Source organism: Bolinopsis microptera, chromosome 9 (assembly GCF_026151205.1).
Source record: "Bolinopsis microptera isolate Bmic1 chromosome 9, MBARI_Bmic_1.0, whole genome shotgun sequence".
NCBI lineage: Eukaryota > Metazoa > Ctenophora > Tentaculata > Lobata > Bolinopsidae > Bolinopsis > Bolinopsis microptera.
Genome location: NC_087080.1, coordinates 16,426,853 through 16,451,605, shown reverse-complemented (window position 1 = coordinate 16,451,605; position 24,753 = coordinate 16,426,853). Strand labels below are relative to the sequence as shown.

The 24,753-nt window shown below is 41.5% G+C and overlaps 1 protein-coding gene across 1 annotated transcript; it reads left to right on the top strand.

Annotated features, from left to right (window-relative positions):
* Positions 1–542: 542 nt before the first annotated feature.
* Positions 543–23,249, top strand: LOC134820624 (protein DD3-3-like). The gene is made up of 16 exons (XM_063831125.1): positions 543–633; positions 10,331–10,398; positions 12,189–12,265; positions 12,382–12,526; positions 15,821–16,019; positions 16,169–16,225; positions 16,466–16,619; positions 16,731–16,818; positions 17,249–17,567; positions 17,841–18,000; positions 19,459–19,591; positions 19,760–19,843; positions 20,323–20,476; positions 21,006–21,167; positions 22,432–22,536; positions 22,686–23,249. Exons 1-16 carry the CDS (start codon positions 543–545, stop codon positions 22,841–22,843), a joined length of 2,154 nt encoding a protein of 717 aa, XP_063687195.1. The 3' UTR covers positions 22,844–23,249.
* Positions 23,250–24,753: the final 1,504 nt, after the last annotated feature.

The window sequence follows — 24,753 nt, the reverse complement described above, 5'->3', positions numbered from 1 at the left end:
ATAACACTGTTTATTCAAATAATAATAAAACGATATTGATAAGTTAACCTGGAGACCAGGTGGTGAAGTAGTAAGTGGAAGTGGTAGTAAGTAGCAGCAGTAAACTGAATAGCATATTGTTCAGGTCAGGGAAGGATATGCAGCTAAAGTTAGACCGACACAAGACGACAATAGTGAACAGTGATTTTACTCTAACCTGCAATTTAGCATTAACCTAAATACTGTCAACAATAAAACTGTTATCCCCCGGACACTGGTTTTGTTTGCAACAAACACTTTCTGGAGCGTCCTTAAAATCCTTAATTCTGATCGGGTGACGAGATAACCAATAACGTTCCAACCAGATTTGAAAAAAATAATCTTTCTTAAAATTTTGAGTTCCTAGCTGTACAATTCTGATACGAATAACAAAAGTTATTTCAGGGTTGCATGTCAGTAGTGAATTCTGAGTCACCCTGTATTATTAAGTTTATTTATACTTTTAGACCATTGAACTATTTAAAACCAGTAATTTAGTAGTCACCTCGTCCTGCTGTAATAGGATGAGAGCACCGGTGCTGCTGTCCCTGCTACTTGGTCTACTTGGTCTACTTGGTCTGGTCACATGTGACACCTACTTACACAACCCTAGAGGTGGGTTCATTTGTCAACCCTCTTCATTGTTCAACCCTCTTCATTGTTCAACCCTCTTCATTGTTCAACCCTCTTCATTGTTCAACCCTCTTCATTTGTCAACCCTCTTCATTTGTTAACCCTCTTCATTTGTTAAACCTCTTCATTTGTTAACCCTCTTCATTTGTCAACCCTCTTCATTTGTTAACCCTCTTCATTTGTTAACCCTCTTCATTTGTCAACCTTCTTCATTTGTTAACCCTCTTCATTTGTCAACCCTCTTCATTTGTCAACCCTCTTCATTTGTCGACCCTCTTCATTTGTCAACCCTCTTCATTTGTCAACCCTCTTCATTTGTCAACCCTCTTCATTTGTCAACCCTCTTCATTTGTCAACCCTCTTCATTTGTCAACCCTCTTCATTTGTTAACCCTCTTCATTTGTCAACCCTCTTCATTTGTCAACCCTCTTCATTTGTCAACCCTCTTCATTTGTCAACCCTCTTCATTTGTCAACCCTCTTCATTTGTCAACCCTCTTCATTTGTCAACCCTCTTCATTTGTCAACCCTCTTCATTTGTTAACCCTCTTCATTTGTCAACCCTCTTCATTTGTCAACCCTCTTCATTTGTCAACCCTCTTCATTTGTTAACCCTCTTCATTTGTTAACCCTCTTCATTTGTCAACCTTCTTCATTTGTTAACCCTCTTCATTTGTCAACCCTCTTCATTTGTCAACCCTCTTCATTTGTTAACCCTCTTCATTTGTTAACCCTCTTCATTTGTTAACCCTCTTCATTTGTCAACCCTCTTCATTTGTTAATCCTCTTCATTTGTCAACCCTCTTCATTTGTCAACCCTCATCATTTGTCAACCCTCTTCATTTGTCAACCCTCTTCATTTGTTAACCCTCTTCATTTGTTAACCCTCTTCATTTGTCAACCCTCTTCATTTGTCAACCCTCTTCATTTGTCAACCCTCTTCATTTGTTAACCCTCTTCATTTGTTAACCCTCTTCATTTGTCAACCCTCTTCATTTGTCAACCCTATTCATTTGTTAATCCTCTTCATTTGTCAACCCTCTTCATTTGTCAACCCTTTTCATTTGTCAACCCTCTTCATTTGTCAACCCTCTTCATTTGTCAACCCTCTTCATTTGTCAACCCTCTTCATTTGTTAACCCTCTTCATTTGTTAACCCTCTTCATTTGTTAACCCTCTTCATTTGTCAACCCTCTTCATTTGTCAACCTTCTTCATTTGTCAACCCTCTTCATTTGTCAACCCTCTTCATTTGTTAATCCTCTTCATTTGTTAACCCTCTTCATTTGTCAACCCTCTTCATTTGTCAACCTTCTTCATTTGTTAACCCTCTTCATTTGTCAACCCTCTTCATTTGTTAACCCTCTTCATTTGTTAACCCTCTTCATTTGTCAACCCTCTTCATTTGTTAACCCTCTTCATTTGTTAAACCTCTTCATTTGTTAATCCTCTTCATTTGTCAACCCTCTTCATTTGTTAATCCTCTTCATTTGTCAACCCTCTTCATTTGTCAACCCTCTTCATTTGTCAACCTTCTTCATTTGTTAACCCTCTTCATTTGTTAACCCTCTTCATTTGTCAACCCTCTTCATTTGTCAACCTTCTTCATTTGTTAACCCTCTTCATTTGTCAACCCTCTTCATTTGTTAACCCTCTTCATTTGTTAACCCTCTTCATTTGTCAACCCTCTTCATTTGTTAACCCTCTTCATTTGTTAAACCTCTTCATTTGTTAATCCTCTTCATTTGTCAACCCTCTTCATTTGTTAATCCTCTTCATTTGTCAACCCTCTTCATTTGTCAACCCTCTTCATTTGTCAACCTTCTTCATTTGTTAACCCTCTTCATTTGTTAACCCTCTTCATTTGTTAACCCTCTTCATTTGTTAACCCTCTTCATTTGTCAACCCTCTTCATTTGTCAACCTTCTTCATTTGTTAACCCTCTTCATTTGTTAACCCTCTTCATTTGTCAACCCTCTTCATTTGTCAACCTTCTTCATTTGTTAACCCTCTTCATTTGTCAACCCTCTTCATTTGTTAACCCTCTTCATTTGTTAACCCTCTTCATTTGTCAACCCTCTTCATTTGTTAACCCTCTTCATTTGTTAAACCTCTTCATTTGTTAATCCTCTTCATTTGTCAACCCTCTTCATTTGTCAACCCTCTTCATTTGTCAACCCTCTTCATTTGTCAACCCTCTTCATTTGTCAACCCTCTTCATTTGTCAACCCTCTTCATTTGTAAACCCTCTTCATTTGTCAACCCTCTTCATTTGTCAACCCTCTTCATTTGTTAACCCTCTTTATTTGTCAACCCTCTTCATTTGTTAACCCTCTTCATTTGTCAACCCTCTTCATTTGTCAACCCTCTTCATTTGTCAACCCTCTTCATTTGTTAACCCTCTTCATTTGTTAACCCTCTTCATTTGTCAACCCTCTTCATTTGTCAACCCTCTTCATTTGTCAACCCTCTTCATTTGTTAACCCTCTTCATTTGTCAACCCTCTTCATTTGTCAACCCTCTTCATTTGTCAACCCTCTTCATTTGTCAACCCTCTTCATTTGTCAACCCTCTTCATTTGTTAACCCTCTTCATTTGTTAACCCTCTTCATTTGTCAACCCTCTTCATTTGTTAACCCTCTTCATTTGTTAACCCTCTTCATTTGTCAACCCTCTTCATTTGTCAACCCTCTTCATTTGTTAACCCTCTTCATTTGTCAACCCTCTTCATTTGTTAACCCTCTTCATTTGTCAACCCTCTTCATTTGTTAACCCTCTTCATTTGTCAACCCTCTTCATTTGTTAACCCTCTTCATTTGTCAACCCTCTTCATTTGTCAACCCTCTTCATTTGTCAACCCTCTTCATTTGTTAACCCTCTTCATTTGTCAACCCTCTTCATTTGTTAACCCTCTTCATTTGTCAACCCTCTTCATTTGTTAACCCTCTTCATTTGTCAACCCTCTTCATTTGTCAACCCTCTTCATTTGTTAACCCTCTTCATTTGTCAACCTTCTTCATTTGTCAACCCTCTTCATTTGTTAACCCTCTTCATTTGTTAACCCTCTTCATTTGTCAACCCTCTTCATTTGTCAACCCTCTTCATTTGTTAACCCTCTTCATTTGTCAACCCTCTTCATTTGTTAACCCTCTTCATTTGTCAACCCTCTTCATTTGTCAACCCTCTTCATTTGTTAACCCTCTTCATTTGTCAACCCTCTTCATTTGTCAACCCTCTTCATTTGTCAACCCTCTTCATTTGTTAACCCTCTTCATTTGTCAACCCTCTTCATTTGTTAACCCTCTTCATTTGTCAACCCTCTTCATTTGTTAACCCTCTTCATTTGTCAACCCTCTTCATTTGTCAACCCTCTTCATTTGTTAACCCTCTTCATTTGTCAACCCTCTTCATTTGTCAACCCTCTTCATTTGTCAACCCTCTTCATTTGTCAACCCTCTTCATTTGTCAACCCTCTTCATTTGTCAACCCTCTTCATTTGTCAACCCTCTTCATTTGTCAACCCTCTTCATTTGTCAACCCTCTTCATTTGTTAACCCTCTTCATTTGTCAACCCTCTTCATTTGTCAACCCTCTTCATTTGTCAACCCTCTTCATTTATCAACCCTCTTCATTTGTTAACCCTCTTCATTTGTCAACCCTCTTCATTTGTCAACCCTCTTCATTTGTCAACCTTCTTCATTTGTCAACCCTCTTCATTTGTTAACCCTCTTCATTTGTTAACCCTCTTCATTTGTCAACCCTCTTCATTTGTCAACCCTCTTCATTTGTTAATCCTCTTCATTTGTCAACCCTCTTCATTTGTCAACCCTCTTCATTTGTTAATCCTCTTCATTTGTCAACCCTCTTCATTTGTCAACCCTCTTCATTTGTTAACCCTCTTCATTTGTCAACCCTCTTCATTTGTCAACCCTCTTCATTTGTCAACCCTCTTCATTTGTCAACCCTCTTCATTTGTCAACCCTCTTCATTTGTCAACCCTCTTCATTTGTTAATCCTCTTCATTTGTCAACCCTCTTCATTTGTCAACCCTCTTCATTTGTTAACCCTCTTCATTTGTCAACCCTCTTCATTTGTCAACCTTCTTCATTTGTTAACCCTCTTCATTTGTCAACCCTCTTCATTTGTTAATCCTCTTCATTTGTCAACCCTCTTCATTTGTCAACCCTCTTCATTTGTTAACCCTCTTCATTTGTCAACCCTCTTCATTTGTCAACCTTCTTCATTTGTTAACCCTCTTCATTTGTCAACCCTCTTCATTTGTTAATCCTCTTCATTTGTCAACCCTCTTCATTTGTCAACCCTTTTCATTTGTCAACCCTCTTCATTTGTCAACCCTTTTCATTTGTCAACCCTCTTCATTTGTCAACCCTCTTCATTTGTCAACCCTTTTCATTTGTCAACCCTCTTCATTTGTCAACCCTCTTCATTTGTTAACCCTCTTCATTTGTTAACCCTCTTCATTTGTCAACCCTCTTCATTTGTCAACCCTCTTCATTTGTTAACCCTCTTCATTTGTTAATCCTCTTCATTTGTCAACCCTCTTCATTTGTCAACCCTCTTCATTTGTTAATCCTCTTCATTTGTCAACCCTCTTCATTTGTCAACCCTCTTCATTTGTTAATCCTCTTCATTTGTCAACCCTCTTCATTTGTCAACCCTCTTCATTTGTTAACCCTCTTCATTTGTCAACCCTCTTCATTTGTCAACCCTCTTCATTTGTTAATCCTCTTCATTTGTCAACCCTCTTCATTTGTCAACCCTCTTCATTTGTTAACCCTCTTCATTTGTCAACCCTCTTCATTTGTCAACCTTCTTCATTTGTTAACCCTCTTCATTTGTCAACCCTCTTCATTTGTTAATCCTCTTCATTTGTCAACCCTCTTCATTTGTCAACCCTTTTCATTTGTCAACCCTCTTCATTTGTCAACCCTCTTCATTTGTCAACCCTCTTCATTTGTCAACCCTCTTCATTTGTTAATCCTCTTCATTTGTCAACCCTCTTCATTTGTCAACCCTTTTCATTTGTCAACCCTCTTCATTTGTCAACCCTCTTCATTTGTCAACCCTCTTCATTTGTCAACCCTCTTCATTTGTTAATCCTCTTCATTTGTTAACCCTCTTCATTTGTCAACCATCTTCATTTGTCAACCTTCTTCATTTGTTAACCCTCTTCATTTGTTAACCCTCTTCATTTGTCAACCCTCTTCATTTGTCAACCCTCTTCATTTGTCAACCCTCTTCATTTGTTAATCCTCTTCATTTGTCAACCCTCTTCATTTGTCAACCCTCTACATTTGTCAACCCTCTTCATTTGTCAACCCTCTTCATTTGTTAACCCTCTTCATTTGTCAACCCTCTTCATTTGTCAACCCTCTTCATTTGTTAACCCTCTTCATTTGTCAACCCTCTTCATTTGTTAACCCTCTTCATTTGTTAACCCTCTTCATTTGTTAACCCTCTTCATTTGTTAACCCTCTTCATTTGTCATCCCTCTTCATTTGTCAACCCTCTTCATTTGTTAATCCTCTTCATTTGTCAACCCTCTTCATTTGTCAACCCTCTTCATTTGTTAACCCTCTTCATTTGTCAACCCTCTTCATTTGTCAACCCTCTTCATTTGTCAACCCTCTTCATTTGTTAACCCTCTTCATTTGTCAACCCTCTTCATTTGTTAACCCTCTTCATTTGTCAACCCTCTTCATTTGTCAACCCTCTTCATTTGTCAACCTTCTTCATTTGTTAACCCTCTTCATTTGTTAACCCTCTTCATTTGTCAACCCTCTTCATTTGTCAACCTTCTTCATTTGTCAACCCTCTTCATTTGTCAACCCTCTTCATTTGTTAACCCTCTTCATTTGTCAACCCTCTTCATTTGTTAACCCTCTTCATTTGTCAACCTTCTTCATTTGTCAACCCTCTTCATTTGTCAACCTTCTTCATTTGTCAACCCTCTTCATTTGTCAACCCTCTTCATTTGTTAACCCTCTTCATTTGTTAACCCTCTTCATTTGTTAACCCTCTTCATTTGTCAACCCTCTTCATTTGTTAACCCTCTTCATTTGTCAACCCTCTTCATTTGTCAACCCTCTTCATTTGTCAACCCTCTTCATTTATTAACCCTCTTCATTTGTCAACCCTCTTCATTTGTCAACCCTCTTCATTTGTCAACCCTCTTCATTTGTTAATCCTCTTCATTTGTCAACCCTCTTCATTTGTTAACCCTCTTCATTTGTCAACCTTCTTCATTTGTCAACCCTCTTCATTTGTCAACCTTCTTCATTTGTTAACCCTCTTCATTTGTTAACCCTCTTCATTTGTCAACCCTCTTCATTTGTTAACCCTCTTCATTTGTTAACCCTCTTCATTTGTCAACCCTCTTCATTTGTTAACCCTCTTCATTTGTCAACCCTCTTCATTTGTCAACCCATTTCATTTGTTAACCCTCTTCATTTGTCAACCCTCTTCATTTGTCAACCCTTTTCATTTGTCAACCCTCTTCATTTGTCAACCCTCTTCATTTGTCAACCCTCTTCATTTGTTAACCCTCTTCATTTGTCAACCCTCTTCATTTGTCAACCCTCTTCATTTGTCAACCCTCTTCATTTGTCAACCCTCTTCATTTGTTAACCCTCTTCATTTGTTAACCCTCTTCATTTGTCAACCCTCTTCATTTGTCAACCCTCTTCATTTGTTAATCCTCTTCATTTGTTAACCCTCTTCATTTGTTAATCCTCTTCATTTGTCAACCCTCTTCATTTGTCAACCCTCTTCATTTGTTAACCCTCTTCATTTGTCAACCCTCTTCATTTGTCAACCCTCTTCATTTGTCAACCCTCTTCATTTGTCAACCCTCTTCATTTGTCAACCCTCTTCATTTGTTAACCCTCTTCATTTGTCAACCCTCTTCATTTGTCAACCCTCTTCATTTGTTAACCCTCTTCATTTGTCAACCCTCTTCATTTGTTAACCCTCTTCATTTGTTAACCCTCTTCATTTGTTAACCCTCTTCATTTGTTAACCCTCTTCATTTGTCAACCCTCTTCATTTGTCAACCCTCTTCATTTGTTAATCCTCTTCATTTGTCAACCCTCTTCATTTGTCAACCCTCTTCATTTGTTAACCCTCTTCATTTGTCAACCCTCTTCATTTGTCAACCCTCTTCATTTGTCAACCCTCTTCATTTGTTAACCCTCTTCATTTGTCAACCCTCTTCATTTGTTAACCCTCTTCATTTGTCAACCCTCTTCATTTGTCAACCCTCTTCATTTGTCAACCTTCTTCATTTGTTAACCCTCTTCATTTGTTAACCCTCTTCATTTGTCAACCCTCTTCATTTGTCAACCTTCTTCATTTGTCAACCCTCTTCATTTGTCAACCCTCTTCATTTGTTAACCCTCTTCATTTGTCAACCTTCTTCATTTGTCAACCTTCTTCATTTGTTAACCCTCTTCATTTGTCAACCCTCTTCATTTGTTAACCCTCTTCATTTGTCAACCCTCTTCATTTGTTAACCCTCTTCATTTGTCAACCCTCTTCATTTGTCAACCCTCTTCATTTGTCAACCCTCTTCATTTGTTAACCCTCTTCATTTGTCAACCCTCTTCATTTGTCAACCCTCTTCATTTGTTAACCCTCTTCATTTGTTAATCCTCTTCATTTGTCAACCCTCTTCATTTGTTAACCCTCTTCATTTGTTAACCCTCTTCATTTGTCAACCCTCTTCATTTGTTAACCCTCTTCATTTGTCAACCCTCTTCATTTGTCAACCCTCTTCATTTGTTAACCCTCTTCATTTGTCAACCCTCTTCATTTGTCAACCCTTTTCATTTGTTAACCCTCTTCATTTGTCAACCCTCTTCATTTGTCAACCCTTTTCATTTGTCAACCCTCTTCATTTGTCAACCCTCTTCATTTGTCAACCCTCTTCATTTGTTAACCCTCTTCATTTGTCAACCCTCTTCATTTGTTAACCCTCTTCATTTGTCAACCCTCTTCATTTGTCAACCCTCTTCATTTGTTAACCCTCTTCATTTGTTAACCCTCTTCATTTGTCAACCCTCTTCATTTGTCAACCCTCTTCATTTGTTAATCCTCTTCATTTGTTAACCCTCTTCATTTGTTAATCCTCTTCATTTGTCAACCCTCTTCATTTGTCAACCCTCTTCATTTGTTAACCCTCTTCATTTGTTAACCCTCTTCATTTGTCAACCCTCTTCATTTGTTAACCCTCTTCATTTGTCAACCCTCTTCATTTGTTAACCCTCTTCATTTGTTAACCCTCTTCATTTGTCAACCCTCTTCATTTGTCAACCCTCTTCATTTGTTAACCCTCTTCATTTGTTAACCCTCTTCATTTGTCAACCCTCTTCATTTGTTAACCCTCTTCATTTGTTAACCCTCTTCATTTGTTAACCCTCTTCATTTGTTAACCCTCTTCATTTGTTAACCCTCTTCATTTGTCAACCCTCTTCATTTGTTAATCCTCTTCATTTGTCAACCCTCTTCATTTGTTAATCCTCTTCATTTGTCAACCCTCTTCATTTGTTAACCCTCTTCATTTGTCAACCCTCTTCATTTGTTAACCCTCTTCATTTGTTAACCCTCTTCATTTGTTAACCCTCTTCATTTGTTAACCCTCTTCATTTGTCAACCCTCTTCATTTGTTAATCCTCTTCATTTGTCAACCCTCTTCATTTGTTAACCCTCTTCATTTGTCAACCCTCTTCATTTGTTAACCCTCTTCATTTGTCAACCCTCTTCATTTGTCAACCCTCTTCATTTGTCAACCCTCTTCATTTGTTAACCCTCTTCATTTGTTAACCCTCTTCATTTGTCAACCCTCTTCATTTGTTAACCCTCTTCATTTGTCAACCCTCTTCATTTGTTAACCCTCTTCATTTGTCAACCCTCTTCATTTGTCAACCCTCTTCATTTGTTAATCCTCTTCATTTGTCAACCCTCTTCATTTGTTAACCCTCTTCATTTGTTAACCCTCTTCATTTGTTAACCCTCTTCATTTGTCAACCCTCTTCATTTGTCAACCCTCTTCATTTGTTAACCCTCTTCATTTGTTAACCCTCTTCATTTGTCAACCCTCTTCATTTGTCAACCCTCTTCATTTGTTAATCCTCTTCATTTGTTAACCCTCTTCATTTGTTAATCCTCTTCATTTGTCAACCCTCTTCATTTGTCAACCCTCTTCATTTGTTAACCCTCTTCATTTGTTAACCCTCTTCATTTGTCAACCCTCTTCATTTGTTAACCCTCTTCATTTGTCAACCCTCTTCATTTGTCAACCCTCTTCATTTGTTAACCCTCTTCATTTGTCAACCCTCTTCATTTGTCAACCCTCTTCATTTGTCAACCCTCTTCATTTGTTAATCCTCTTCATTTGTTAACCCTCTTCATTTGTCAACCCTCTTCATTTGTCAACCCTCTTCATTTGTTAACCCTCTTCATTTGTCAACCCTCTTCATTTGTCAACCCTCTTCATTTGTCAACCCTCTTCATTTGTTAACCCTCTTCATTTGTCAACCCTCTTCATTTGTTAACCCTCTTCATTTGTCAACCCTCTTCATTTGTCAACCCTCTTTCTCAAATCATAACTGTCAGTCTCAATAGCAGTGAACAAGTTTGATAATGAATATAATATGTGTGCAGGCAGTAACAACAGACTAAACGAACGGACTGCTGTGAGGAGAAACGCCAACAGACTCTTCGACTCTCAGGTACTGTGTCTCTCAGGTACTGTGTCTCCCAGGTACTGTGTCTCTCAGGTACTGTGTCTCTCAGGTACTGTGTCCCTCAGGTACTGTGTCTCTCAGGTACTGTATCTCTCAGGTACTGTATCTCTCATGTACTGTGTCTCTCAGGTACTGTGTCTCTCAGGTACTGTGTCTCTCAGGTACTGTGTCTCTCAGGTACTGTGTCTCTCAGGTACTGTGTCTCTCAGGTACTGTGTCTCTCAGGTACTGTGTCTCTCATGTACTGTGTCTCTCAGGTACTGTGTCTCTCAGGTACTGTGTCCCTCAGGTACTGTGTCTCTCATGTACTGTGTCTCTCAGGTACTGTGTCTCTCAGGTACTGTGAACGGACTGCTGTGAGGAGAAACGCCAACAGACTCTTCGACTCTCAGGTACTGTGTCTCTCAGGTACTGTGTCTCCCAGGTACTGTGTCTCTCAGGTACTGTGTCTCTCAGGTACTGTGTCCCTCAGGTACTGTGTCTCTCAGGTACTGTATCTCTCAGGTACTGTATCTCTCATGTACTGTGTCTCTCAGGTACTGTGTCTCTCAGGTACTGTGTCTCTCAGGTACTGTGTCTCTCAGGTACTGTGTCTCTCAGGTACTGTGTCTCTCAGGTACTGTGTCTCTCATGTACTGTGTCTCTCAGGTACTGTGTCTCTCAGGTACTGTGTCCCTCAGGTACTGTGTCTCTCATGTACTGTGTCTCTCAGGTACTGTGTCTCTCAGGTACTGTGTCCCTCAGGTACTGTGTCTCTCATGTACTGTATCTCTCATGTACTGTGTCTCTCAGGTACTGTGTCTCTCAGGTACTGTGTCTCTCAGGTACTGTGTCTCTCAGGTACTGTGTCTCTCAGGTACTGTGTCTCTCAGGTACTGTGTCTCTCAGGTACTGTGTCTCTCAGGTACTGTGTCTCTCAGGTACTGTGTCTCTCAGGTACTGTGTCTCTCAGGTACTGTGTCTCTCAGGTACTGTGTCTCTCAGGTACTGTGTCTCTCAGGTACTGTATCTCTCATGTACTGTGTCTCTCAGGTACTGTGTCTCTCAGGTACTGTGTCTCTCAGGTACTGTGTCTCTCAGGTACTGTGTCTCTCAGGTACTGTGTCTCTCAGGTACTGTGTCTCTCAGGTACTGTGTCTCTCAGGTACTGTGTCTCTCAGGTACTGTGTCTCTCATGTACTGTGTCTCTCAGGTACTGTGTCTCTCATGTACTGTGTCCCTCAGGTACTGTGTCTCTCAGGTACTGTATCTCTCAGGTACTGTATCTCTCATGTACTGTGTCTCTCAGGTACTGTGTCTCTCAGGTACTGTGTCTCTCAGGTACTGTGTCTCTCAGGTACTGTGTCTCTCAGGTACTGTGTCTCTCAGGTACTGGTTCTTTCAGGTACTGTGTCTCTCAGGTACTGTGTCTCTCAGGTACTGTGTATCTCAGGTACTGTGTCTCTCAGGTACTGTGTCTCTCAGGTACTATGTCTCTCAGGTACTGTGTCTCCCAGGTACTGTGTCTCCCAGGTACTGCGTCTCTCAGGTACTGTGTCTCTCCGGTACTGTGTTTCTCCGGTACTGTGTCTCTCAGGTACTGTGTCTCTCAGGTACTGTGTCTCTCAGGTACTGTGTCTCTCAGGTACTGTGTCTCTCAGGTACTATGTCTCTCAGATACTGTGTCTCTCAGGTACTGTGTCTCTCAGGTACTGTGTCTCTCAGGTACTGTGTCTCTCAGGTACTGTGTCTCTCAGGTACTGTAAATGTATTTTAGTAAACACCACCTCCCGCAGAACAATAACCGGGGTGGTTATAATACCGGGGACGCGGAGGACGGGGCCGCTAATGGGGACACTAAAAAACAGTACAGGTAAATTAGGGTTTAAACTTTGCTTTTATACAGTGTGGAGCGGCGTGTTTTGTATATTCAGGTAGAGACCAGGACAACTTACCCGGGTATATTTACTATCTATCATCCTGTCTCAGTATCCAGTACTACCAGAGTGGCCCGGAGACAGCAGCAGAGTCCAGACTGATACTGGAGTGGACTAATCAGCACGGGTGTGGCGGAAGTGAAGACTCCAGTCCCCACAAGCTGAACTGCGATGTTGTTATTCAGTACATGTGCCAGGTAGGAGCTAGGGGAGGTTTTAGCTCCTCAAATTAATTTATAGTTTGACAATCGCCTAGTTCTTTTTAGGTAAAGGTTATTAAAGGATTAGCCAGTTCTAATTTCTAATACAGTTTCGTTAACCATATTTGAGCAACTTGACACACATAAACTGGGAACACCCGCAGAACGACGTAGCAAACAGTGCTAAAGAGAATAATGACCAAGCTAACACCCGCAGAACGACGTAGCAAACAGTGCTATAGAGAATAATGACCAAGCTAACACCCACAGAACGACGTAGCAAACAGTGCTATAGAGAATAATGACCAAGCTAACACCCGCAGAATGACGTAGCAAATAGTGCTATAGAGAATAATGACAAAGCTAACACCCGCAGAATGACGTAGCAAACAGTGCTATAGAGAATAATGACAAAGCTAACACCCGCAGAACGACGTAGCAAACAGTGCTATAGAGAATAATGACCAAGCTAACACCCGCAGAATGACGTAGCAAACAGTGCTATAGAGAATAATGACCAAGCTAACACCCGCAGAATGACGTAGCAAACAGTGCTATAGAGAATAATGACAAAGCTAACACCCGCAGAACGACGTAGCAAACAGTGCTATAGAGAATAATGACCAAGCTAACACCCGCAAAATGGCGTAGCAAACAGTGCTATAGAGAATAATGACCAAGCTAACACCCGCAGAACGACGTAGCAAACAGTGCTATAGAGAATAATGACCAAGCTAACACCCGCAGAATGACGTAGCAAACAGTGCTATAGAGAATAATGACCAAGCTAACACCCGCAGAATGACGTAGCAAACAGTGCTATAGAGAATAATGACAAAGCTAACACCCGCAGAACGACGTAGCAAACAGTGCTATAGAGAATAATGACAAAGCTAACACCCGCAGAACGACGTAGCAAACAGTGCTATAGAGAATAATGACCAAGCTAACACCCACAGAACGACGTAGCAAACAGTGCTATAGAGAATAATGACAAAGCTAACACCCGCAGAACGACGTAGCAAACAGTGCTATAGAGAATAATGACCAAGCTAACACCCGAAGAACGACGTAGCAAACAGTGCTATAGAGAATAATGACCAAGCTAACACCCGCAGAATGACGTAGCAAACAGTGCTATAGAGAATAATGACCAAGCTAACACCCGCAGAATGACGTAGCAAACAGTGCTATAGAGAATAATGACCAAGCTAACACCCGCAGAACGACGTAGCAAACAGTGCTATAGAGAATAATGACAAAGCTAACACCCGCAGAATGACGTAGCAAACAGTGCTATAGAGAATAATGACAAAGCTAACACCCGCAGAATGACGTAGCAAACAGTGCTATAGAGAATAATGACAAAGCTAACACCCGCAGAATGACGTAGCAAACAGTGCTATAGAGAATAATGACCAAGCTAACACCCGCAGAACGACGTAGCAAACAGTGCTATAGAGAATAATGACCAAGCTAACACCCGCAGAATGACGTAGCAAACAGTGCTATAGAGAATAATGACCAAGCTAACACCCGCAGAACGACGTAGCAAACAGTGCTATAGAGAATAATGACAAAGCTAACACCCACAGAACGACGTAGCAAACAGTGCTATAGAGAATAATGACCAAGCTAACACCCGAAGAATGACGTAGCAAACAGTGCTATAGAGAATAATGACCAAGCTAACACCCGCAGAACGACGTAGCAAACAGTGCTATAGAGAATAATGACCAAGCTAACACCCGCAGAATGACGTAGCAAACAGTGCTATAGAGAATAATGACCAAGCTAACACCCACAGAATGACGTAGCAAACAGTGCTATAGAGAATAATGACCAAGCTAACACCCACAGAATGACGTAGCAAACAGTGCTATAGAGAATAATGACCAAGCTAACATCCGCAGAATGACGTAGCAAACAGTGCTATAGAGAATAATGACCAAGCTAACACCCGCAGAATGACGTAGCAAACAGTGCTATAGAGAATAATGACCAAGCTAACACCCGCAGAATGACGTAGCAAACAGTGCTATAGAGAATAATGACCAAGCTAACACCCGCAGAATGACGTAGCAAACAGTGCTATAGAGAATAATGACCAAGCTAACACCCGCAGAATGACGTAGCAAACAGTGCTATAGAGAATAATGACCAAGCTAACACCCGCAGAATGACGTAGCAAACAGTGCTATAGAGAATAATGACCAAGCTAACACCCGCAGAATGACGTAGCAAACAGTGCTATAGAGAATAATGACCAAGCTAACACCCGCAGAATGACGTAGCAAACAGTGCTATAGAGAATAATGACCAAGCTAACACCCGCAGAATGACGTAGCAAACAGTGCTATAGAGAATAATGACCAAGCTAACACCCGCAGAATGACGTAGCAAACAGTGCTATAGAGAATAATGACCAAGCTAACACCCGCAGAATGACGTAGCAAACAGTGCTATAGAGAATAATGACCAAGCTAACACCCGCAGAATGACGTAGCAAACAGTGCTATAGAGAATAATGACCAAGCTAACACCCGCAGAATGACGTAGCAAACAGTGCTATAGAGAATAATGACCAAGCTAACACCCGCAGAACGACGTAGCAAACAGTGCTATAGAGAATAATGACCAAGCTAACACCCGCAGAATGACGTAGCAAACAGTGCTATAGAGAATAATGACAAAGCTAACACCCGCAGAATGACGTAGCAAACAGTGCTATAGAGAATAATGACCAAGCTAACACCCACAGAACGACGTAGCAAACAGTGCTATAGAGAATAATGACCAAGCTAACACCCGCAGAACGACGTAGCAAACAGTGCTATAGAGAATAATGACCAAGCTAACACCCACAGAACGACGTAGCAAACAGTGCTATAGAGAATAATGACCAAGCTAACACCCGCAGAATGACGTAGCAAACAGTGCTATAGAGAATAATGACCAAGCTAACACCCGCAGAATGACGTAGCAAACAGTGCTATAGAGAATAATGACCAAGCTAACACCCGCAGAATGACGTAGCAAACAGTGCTATAGAGAATAATGACCAAGCTAACACCCGCAGAATGACGTAGCAAACAGTGCTATAGAGAATAATGACCAAGCTAACACCCGCAGAACGACGTAGCAAACAGTGCTATAGAGAATAATGACCAAGCTAACACCCGCAGAACGACGTAGCAAACAGTGCTATAGAGAATAATGACCAAGCTAACACCCGCAGAATGACGTAGCAAACAGTGCTATAGAGAATAATGACCAAGCTAACACCCGCAGAACGACGTAGCAAACAGTGCTATAGAGAATAATGACCAAGCTAACAAGGATGATATCCTGCGGGACGGGACCAACACGGGTACTCAGGGGTACCAGAACCCTAACCGGGGGGAGGTCAGCACTAACCAGAACAACAACAATGATAACACTTATGCGGCCAGGATCAACAATAATGTTAACCAAATTCAGATGTCTCGAGGTAAGATCCTCGGGTATTATGATGGAGAATAAGTTTCAAATTATTATCTTAGTATTATATTATATTATATATTAGTTGTACACCAACCCTTCACTTTATTCCTTGATTTCTCCTCAACTTTACACACTGAGTAAATGCTCATCTTGCAGGGTATCAGGAGAGTATGATATGGTATGATATGTGCAAGTACCGCGAAGCAAATGGAGGTATAAAAGATGGGGACCTTTTTAGATTTTGAACTACACTAGTCAAGCTTCATTTCTTTTTAATCTGATTTACATCTTGGTGACAGTAGCGAACTTTCACAAAATAAATTGAAAATCAGTGCTAAGATATGTGTTAAACATAGGTTGATGTAAAATGGGAGCAGGTTTAGTTCAGTTTAGCAGTAGTAGGTTTGTTCAGGTTTTGTAGTAGGTTCCATTGTTCCAATAACTTTATTGCAGGCTTGTTCACGGCAGATCAGAGATTGAACAACGGTAACCTGGGCTACGAAGATGCAAGTAGGACCCGTCAGAACCCTAATGGACAGAGACGAGGGTTCGAGTGTCCTGAAGAGAGAGATTATTACCCGTACTGGTTCCCCACTCTCATGACTCAGTAAGCAACACTGTCACCACATATAAACTTCATATTAATTATAACATATTTTTATTAGGAAAATCAACAGATGGTTTTAATGCATAACATATTGATTATAACAACTCCAAGGACATACGATACCGAACATCAAACAACTCCATGGATCGATATGGCATTTCTGACCTCCAATACATCTCGATGTGACGTCATTAAGAAGGTAAGTGACGTCATTAAGAAGGTAAATGACGTCATTAAGAAGGTTAGTGACGTTATGTCGTCAAGAAGGTAAAATCGCTGTTAGACTCTGACAGATCCATCACTTCATCGATGATCTGTAGGTAAGACGGCGGAGGGAGTATTGATTCAAGATGTCAATCCTTTGCAGCTCGGCGAGGCCCGATGGCCATGGTGCATCTCGCCGATCTACCGAAGGTTGTGGTTGCGAGAAGCATTATTTGATGCACGGCGGGGCCCAGTAGTGCATCGCGCTACAACTACAAGAGGGGGAAATTTTAGTTAAACAAGATATTGTATTTGTAACCCCGGGACCATATTGTATAACTATATAAGAGTTTTGGTTTAAAAACCAGGTTAATGTTATCTAATATTTGCACTATTACCTACTATTACTATTACTCTCCTGTCAGGGATCGTTTAACCAGAACGGTATCCCACGTTGCGTGGTGGATGAAGGAACGACTGCTCGGCCGCGAACCTACGGCAAATCAATCACTGAGGCAGCCTGTGAAGCAGAGAGTGGAACCTGGGTAACGTTTCACTCATACTTAGAAATATTAACTGACATCACGACAGAGGCAGCGTGTAATACTAAGGCTGCAGCAGACAAGAGGAACAAAGTCTCCTGGATGTCTTTAAGGAGCGATGAACCGAACACTAAGAAGTGTGTCGTGCAAGCCCCCGAAGTGGATTGCACTGATGCACCCTGGACTCGCGTAAATCATAACGGTAAATTTACTCAGTGTGCTATTATTATATTATTAACAGTGAGCCGCGCGTGCCGACTGTCATGTAGTTCACTCATTTAGTTTAAAAGCTTAGTTTATACTTATAGTCATCTGTCAAAAATATCGTTAACTGTTAAATTATATTTATCATATAGAAAGTAGATTGTAGAAACGGTCGTGTTAACAAAATCTAGTCTCATGGATGTCTTTGAAATACGCAATAGGTATGTAGGTACCTGTAGGTTTAAAGTAATTAAATACATTTCATCCGAAGGAAACTCGCCAGACTCACAAGGGAACGCCTCCAGATACGACGCAGTGTTGCCTTACTTCACAAGTAACGACAACAAACGCTGTGTCATGAGACTCAGATACAACATCTCTACTGATGACTACGATCCTTTCAACACCGGCTCTAGTCAAAACCAAGACCTGTGAGCTTCCCTTTCTTTCTTTTCCTTTACCTGTGAGCTTCCCTTTCTTTCTTTTCCTTTACCTGTGAGCTTCCCTTTCGTTCTTTTCCTTTACCTGTGAGCTTCCCTTTCTTTCTTTTCCTTTACTTGTGAGCTTCTTTTTCTTTCTTTTCCTTTACTTGTGAGCTTCCCTTTCTTTCTTTTCCTTTACCTGTGAGCTTCCCTTTCTTTCTTTTCCTTTACCTGTGAGCTTCCCTTTCTTTTTTTTCCTTTACCTGTGAGCTTCCCTTTCTTTCTTTTCCTTTACCTGTGAGCTTCTTTTTCTTTCTTTTCCTTTACCTGTGAGCTTCCCTTTCTTTCTTTTCCTTTACCTGTGAGCTTCCCTTTCTTTCTTTTCCTTTACCTGTGAGCTTCCCTTTCGTTCTTTTCCTTTACCTGTGAGCTTCCCTTTCTTTCTTTTCCTTTACTTGTGAGCTTCTTTTTCTTTCTTTTCCTTTACTTGTGAGCTTCCCTTTCTTTCTTTTCCTTTACCTGTGAGCTTCCCTTTCTTTCTTTTCCTTTACCTGTGAGCTTCCCTTTCTTTCTTTTCCTTTACCTGTGAGCTTCTTTTTCTTTCTTTTCCTTTACTTGTGAGCTTCCCTTTCTTTCTTTTCCTTTACCTGTGAGCTTCCCTTTCTTTCTTTTCCTTTACCTGTGAGCTTCCCTTTCTTTCTTTTCCTTTACCTGTGAGCTTCCCTTTCTTTTTTTTCCTTTACCTGTGAGCTTCCCTTTCTTTCTTTTCCTTTACCTGTGAGCTTCTTTTTCTTTCTTTTCCTTTACCTGTGAGCTTCCCTTTCTTTCTTTTCCTTTACCTGTGAGCTTCCCTTTCTTTCTTTTCCTTTACCTGTGAGCTTCCCTTTCGTTCTTTTCCTTTACCTGTGAGCTTCCCTTTCTTTCTTTTCCTTTACTTGTGAGCTTCTTTTTCTTTCTTTTCCTTTACTTGTGAGCTTCCCTTTCTTTCTTTTCCTTTACCTGTGAGCTTCCCTTTCTTTTTTTTCCTTTACCTGTGAGCTTCCCTTTCTTTCTTTTCCTTTACCTGTGAGCTTCTTTTTCTTTCTTTTCCTTTACCTGTGAGCTTCCCTTTCTTTCTTTTCCTTTACCTGTGAGCTTCTTTTTCTTTCTTTTCCTTTACCTGTGAGCTTCCCTTTCTTTCTTTTCCTTTACCTGTGAGCTTCCCTTTCTTTCTTTTCCTTTACCTGTGAGCTTCCCTTTCGTTCTTTTCCTTTACCTGTGAGCTTCCCTTTCTTTCTTTTCCTTTACTTGTGAGCTTCTTTTTCTTTCTTTTCCTTTACCTGTGAGCTTCCCTTTCTTTCTTTTCCTTTACCTGTGAGCTTCCCTTTCTTTCTTTCCCTTTACCTGTGAGCTTCCCTTTCTTTCTTTTCCTTTACCTGTGAGCCCAACTTTGCTTATTTACAAAAATGCAATTCGATTTCCCATCAGCCAGAACGGAGTGGTATCCCCGGTGGAACAGAATCCTCTTGTGGACGTGGGAGCATCAGCCAGACCCCTCAGGCTTGCTCTTAATACCAACCAGTACGGAAGGACATTCCAAGATAGATCTCATGTGTTCAGGGTGAGGATTCTCTTAGCAATCTGTGACTGTATTCTGTAAAATAAATTAACAATGTTGCTCTTGATTTAGGGTTCCCTTTTTTACTTTTATTTACAATTTTGTATTTTTCATTCGCTGCTTATTCGTTTCCACAACTTAATTTTATGAAATTGTTTTTGTCCCGGCCAGATGTTACCCAGAGACTCGGCTGATATGGCAGGAAAAATAATACATAATCTCAATGTGAGAGGAAAACGAGGAAATATTGTTCAGGTGCGCATATAATACAAATACCTTGGCTGTTGAGTGCTGAATATTTATATACACTAACTACCATATTGTATTTTTAAATATTGTAACTACAAGTACAGTATATTTCCCATTGTTACAACTACAGCTGTAGTATCTCGTTATCTCGTTACAATCCTCTTAGAATCCTCCGAACTACAGCTGTAGTATCTCGTTATCTCGTTACAATCCTCTTAGAATCCTCCGAACTACAGCTGTAGTATCTCGTTATCTCGTTACAATCCTCTTAGAATCCTCCGAACTACAGCTGTAGTATCTCGTTATCTCGTTACAATCCTCTTAGAATCCTCCGAACTACAGCTGTAGTATCTCGTTATCTCGTTACAATCCTCTTAGAATCCTCCGAACTACAGCTGTAGTATCTCGTTATCTCGTTACAATCCTCTTAGAATCCTCCGAAAGATAACATCCAGCTCCAATTTTAACAAACTTATTTGTGTCAGACTTACCCTGCGGTTGAGTACGACTTTATCCCGAGTAGAGCCACCATTTCTACAGCTGATTTAGTTCACGTCCAATGGACGGGATCCAACACTCACAACAACCAACCAAACGGTGGTGACGGTCAAACAGGAGACGCTGGAGAGGGAAGAGGAGGTGAGTGACCCCCTAGTAACCCTAGTAAGAGGAGGTGAGTAACCCCCTAGTAACCCTAGTAAGAGGAGGCAGGTAACCCCCTAGTAACCCTAGTAAGAGGAGGCAGGTAACCCCCTAGTAACCCTAGTAAGAGGAGGTGAGTAACCCCCTAGTAACCCTAGTAAGAGGAGGTGAGTAACCCCCTAGTAACCCTAGTAAGAGGAGGTGAGTAACCCCCTAGTAACACTAGTAAGAGGAGGTGAGTAACCCCCTAGTAACACTAGTAAGAGGAGGTGAGTGACCCCCTAGTAACCCTAGTAAGAGGAGGTGAGTAACCCCCTAGTAACCCTAGTAAGAGGAGGCAGGTAACCCCCTAGTAACACTAGTAAGAGGAGGTGAGTAACCCCCTTGAGTAACCGTTGAATTTGTTTCCCAAAAGTACTCTACTAGTTTGTATTAGTATTACTGTCCAGGATATGCAATATATAGTAGAAGTAGTAGTAGTAGAACTAGAAGTATGCAATATGACTACTTTTAAATTATACCCCAGGTACCGACAGATCTAACTTCCTGGAGATGCAGGGTGAGATAGAGAATTACCCCGCCCCATTCGAAAACACGACATTGTGGGACAAAGTAAAATCAGTGACACAGCCTAGCGCTACTGCCAAAGATATTGCTGCTGGGTTCTTCAGTTCCGGTTACTACTGTGGTACGTATAGTAGTAGTAGTAGTGGTACCCCCCCCCCCCCCCCCCCCCTTACTTAGTAGTAGACCGGAGTACTTAGTACTTAGTAGTAGAGCTAGTAAGTAAAGAGATTCTCACGTCTCAGAGCATGCACAAGAAAATAATACGAAATCCACAATTAAACACGAATTTCGCCGCGGTTAAACCACGCACGATCAATTTTCCTTACGATGTAGTTGTATCTTGTAGTTGTAGTTGTACCATTAATTCTTTCGAGTGAAAAGTGTGACTGGAAACAGGAAAAAGTGCAACATATTTACATACTATGTTTTTAATAAATGAGTGGGGTTCGCGCATGGTAACAAGAAATGCGGCCGCTTTTCTTTTGTGGATGGCCGCTCAATTTCCCGATCCGGGATGAAGTATTCTATCATATTCCATACCAGTACCACCTGGGGACCCCAGTCTTTGCTGTTTATAAGCATGCAGATATGGCGGAGTGACAGGCCGAGCGCCGCCCAGTTGATATAATTCTATATTGAATTTGAAAATCGTGTATATTTCTATGTAACTATATGTTTATTGTTTATGCAACCTGACACGGATCTGTGCAAAATAGTAATACTAACTCAAAATAATAATACAATGCTATCAATTAGTCCCTATCGGGATGCGTACATGGTAAAATTAACAATGTACTTGAACATTTCAGCACCGCGCGCCAACAATTGTTTAATTCAGATGATCGCGCAAAATAACTTTGCGCAGGCAGACACGTGGGCGATAACTAGACTGGGGGCGAGGGCACGCACGCACGCACGCACGCACGGTCGCAAAGCTACCATATACAAAAAAACCTCGATCGCTAACCCTTGTCCTTGACTCTTTTGTGCCTTCGGCACTTTGAGTCATGGATCGGGAAAAAATTGACGATTTATTTGACCAATGTACCTCCGCGCGCATCAACAATAAATGAATCCAGAAAATTGCGGAAAATAATTTTGCGAAGGAGGAACTTCACTGTAATTAATTAACACATGGCTAGCGTCGCGCGCAGCACAACAGACGCTTCCAATGCACATACTTATAGGGGAATGGTCTATATTGCGAAGGAGCAGACTTTTGTCTTCACCGTAGGACCGTCGGGCCACCTCATATATCCAAACCTGATTACTTAATCCCTACGATCTTTTTGCCTTCGGCTGTCGGCAAGAGTAGGGAAAAATGAGTTATGAATTGTTATTAACCTAGGTTTACCTTTTACTCCTCACGAACCGGAACCCTGCAGGAGCTGCAGCCTCCGCAAACGTTTGTAATGAGAACGGGGATCAAGTATTAGGAGCTGGTACAGATATGGACGACTTGTTGAACAACGCTCCGGCCAGCTACTTTGGTACATTGTTTATGTGGTTACACTTCACTAGGGGGTTACCCCCCTCACTATACCAGATACTATATATTACACTTCACTAGGGGGTTACTCACCTCCCACTATTATATACTACACATACTAGGGATATTAACATTAGGTAATGATTACAGGGCACGTGTTAAAGTTCGCGGAGAAGACGACAGTAGCGTACATGTGCTCCAGGAACAACAACTTCTCGAACCGGTCCCAGAAGGGAATACTATGGGTAGTGGACCCAGCAGACGCTGCTGCTACACGGAGGAGGAGGGGCACCACCAACAGGACTTGATTCACGATGTCAATCCTTCGCATCTCGACGATCTGCATATATTGTGGTTGCGAGAAGATGCGCGGCGCGGCACAGTAGTGCATAGCGCTACAACAACAGGACATAACCACCGGGACTAAACATTAGCCCACCACTATGAACTTATACACTGAATACACTGATATAATTTGTACTTCAAGCTAGATAGATGCAAATAATTTATGATATGAGTGAAAAATAAATTTGATCATTAATACTCCGCCATTTTCAAAATAATGTCTTGAACCAGTTTTACTTAAAATTGCTTTGTGTTTAAAGTTAAAATTGCTTATTTAATGAATTTATTGAACAACAGTTGCTGACAGTATCAGAATGTAAACCTATTATACCCGTATAAGTATAAATAATAAAACTAAATTATAGCGACAATTTGCTTAACTTATTTGTTATTGTTCACATCAATGTCAGTAACCAAATTAAGCAGTGCTCGGACAATTCTACCACATATTTTACAAAATGAATTCACGGGGTTAAAAGTAAGTGCTTGTCAGTTTATTTCTTGATGTCGTAAACACAGTGCAGTGACACAGTACAGTGACACAGTGCAATGACACAGTACAGCGCTTCTGACATATTTTTTGGCACTATCCGTCGCGGAGTCGAGTCCGCGGCGGAGCCGCCGGACTTCGAGCGGACTCCGAGCGGACTCCGGCGGAGCCGCCGGACTCCGAGCGGACTCCGGCGGTGCTCCGCCAAAATGTATTTACAGTGGACTCGAGTACATTTTGGCGGACTCCGAGCGGAGCCGAGCGGACTCCGAGCGGACTTTAAAGTCCGCCGCGGACTCCGAGCGGCTCCGCGGCGGCTCGGTGGAGTGTCCGCCGCGGACTAAGCCACTAGGCGGACTCCGGTCCGCCGCGGACTCCGGCGGAGTGCTTGGCGGACTCCGCCGGACCTCTCCGCCAGACTTGAATCCGGCGGAGTCCGGCGGAGCTTGGCGGACTCCGCCAGCTCGGCGGACTCCGCTCGGAGTCCGCCGGACTCCAACAGAGTCCACTGACTTCCGACCTCCGTCTTCCGACCCTCGGCTAAATTTGTCACGTGACATACAACATAGCATTTTGCAATATTGTGGTCAGATGAAAAGGTCGCTAGTGATAAACCTTAACCATTACCCTCACAATGTCAATAGTGTACAACTCTAGTCCTAACTTTGACCCTATAATGTATAAACGTTGACCCTAACCCTCCACCAAACCGTCCGCAGCGAAATATCAATGTCATTGACTGGTCACGTGACCAAAACAATTTTTGTCATATTATCTCATATGGGGAAGCGTTTTTAGCAAGCAAAAATACGTCGACCATCACAGGACGACGCCAGCCAGCACTCTCTACGCTCTTCGAGCTCCGATCGTCCTGTGACGAAGTAAGGACGAAGCCTGAGGTCCTCAGGTAACATCGACCACCGATTGAAAATTCAAAGATTTTTTGACATAAAGGTCAAATGTAAAACTAAAATCTTGATGCTGATTGATTGGCGACGTCAATTTTTGAGCACAGCGCGAGCGCATATTGCGGAAAAGGACCGCGTAGCTAGTCAAAATGTTGATAAATATTTGGCTTGTGGCGCGATGTGTTGCTCTAACTATAGCCCTCTCGCTTGCAGTAGCGCGCGACCGCCGGAGGCGGAAATGACCTGGTTAGCTAGGTAAACGCGATGTGCCTTGTAGGATGAAATCCTACTAGCTGACGCCATTCGCAGCTGTGCTGCTCGCTGTACGTCAGCGATCGAAATTTATACGCGTATCCCCCGTTAAGATGTGCCACTCGACCGCCGCGGACTCGACTCCGCGACGGATAGTGCCTATTTTTTAATTTCGTCTCCATTTATAAAATGTGTGCAGCGATTATACTTGTTAAGAGCATAG

Coding starts and splice junctions, on each gene's coding strand:
- LOC134820624 (XM_063831125.1), top strand. CDS start 543: ATGAGAGCACCGGTGCTGCTGTCCCTGCTACTTGGTCTACTTGGTCTA. Junction 18,001..19,458: donor TCTAGTCAAAACCAAGACCT/GTGAGCTTCCCT, acceptor ATTTCCCATCAG/CCAGAACGGAGTGGTATCCC. Junction 19,844..20,322: donor AACGAGGAAATATTGTTCAG/GTGCGCATATAA, acceptor TATTTGTGTCAG/ACTTACCCTGCGGTTGAGTA.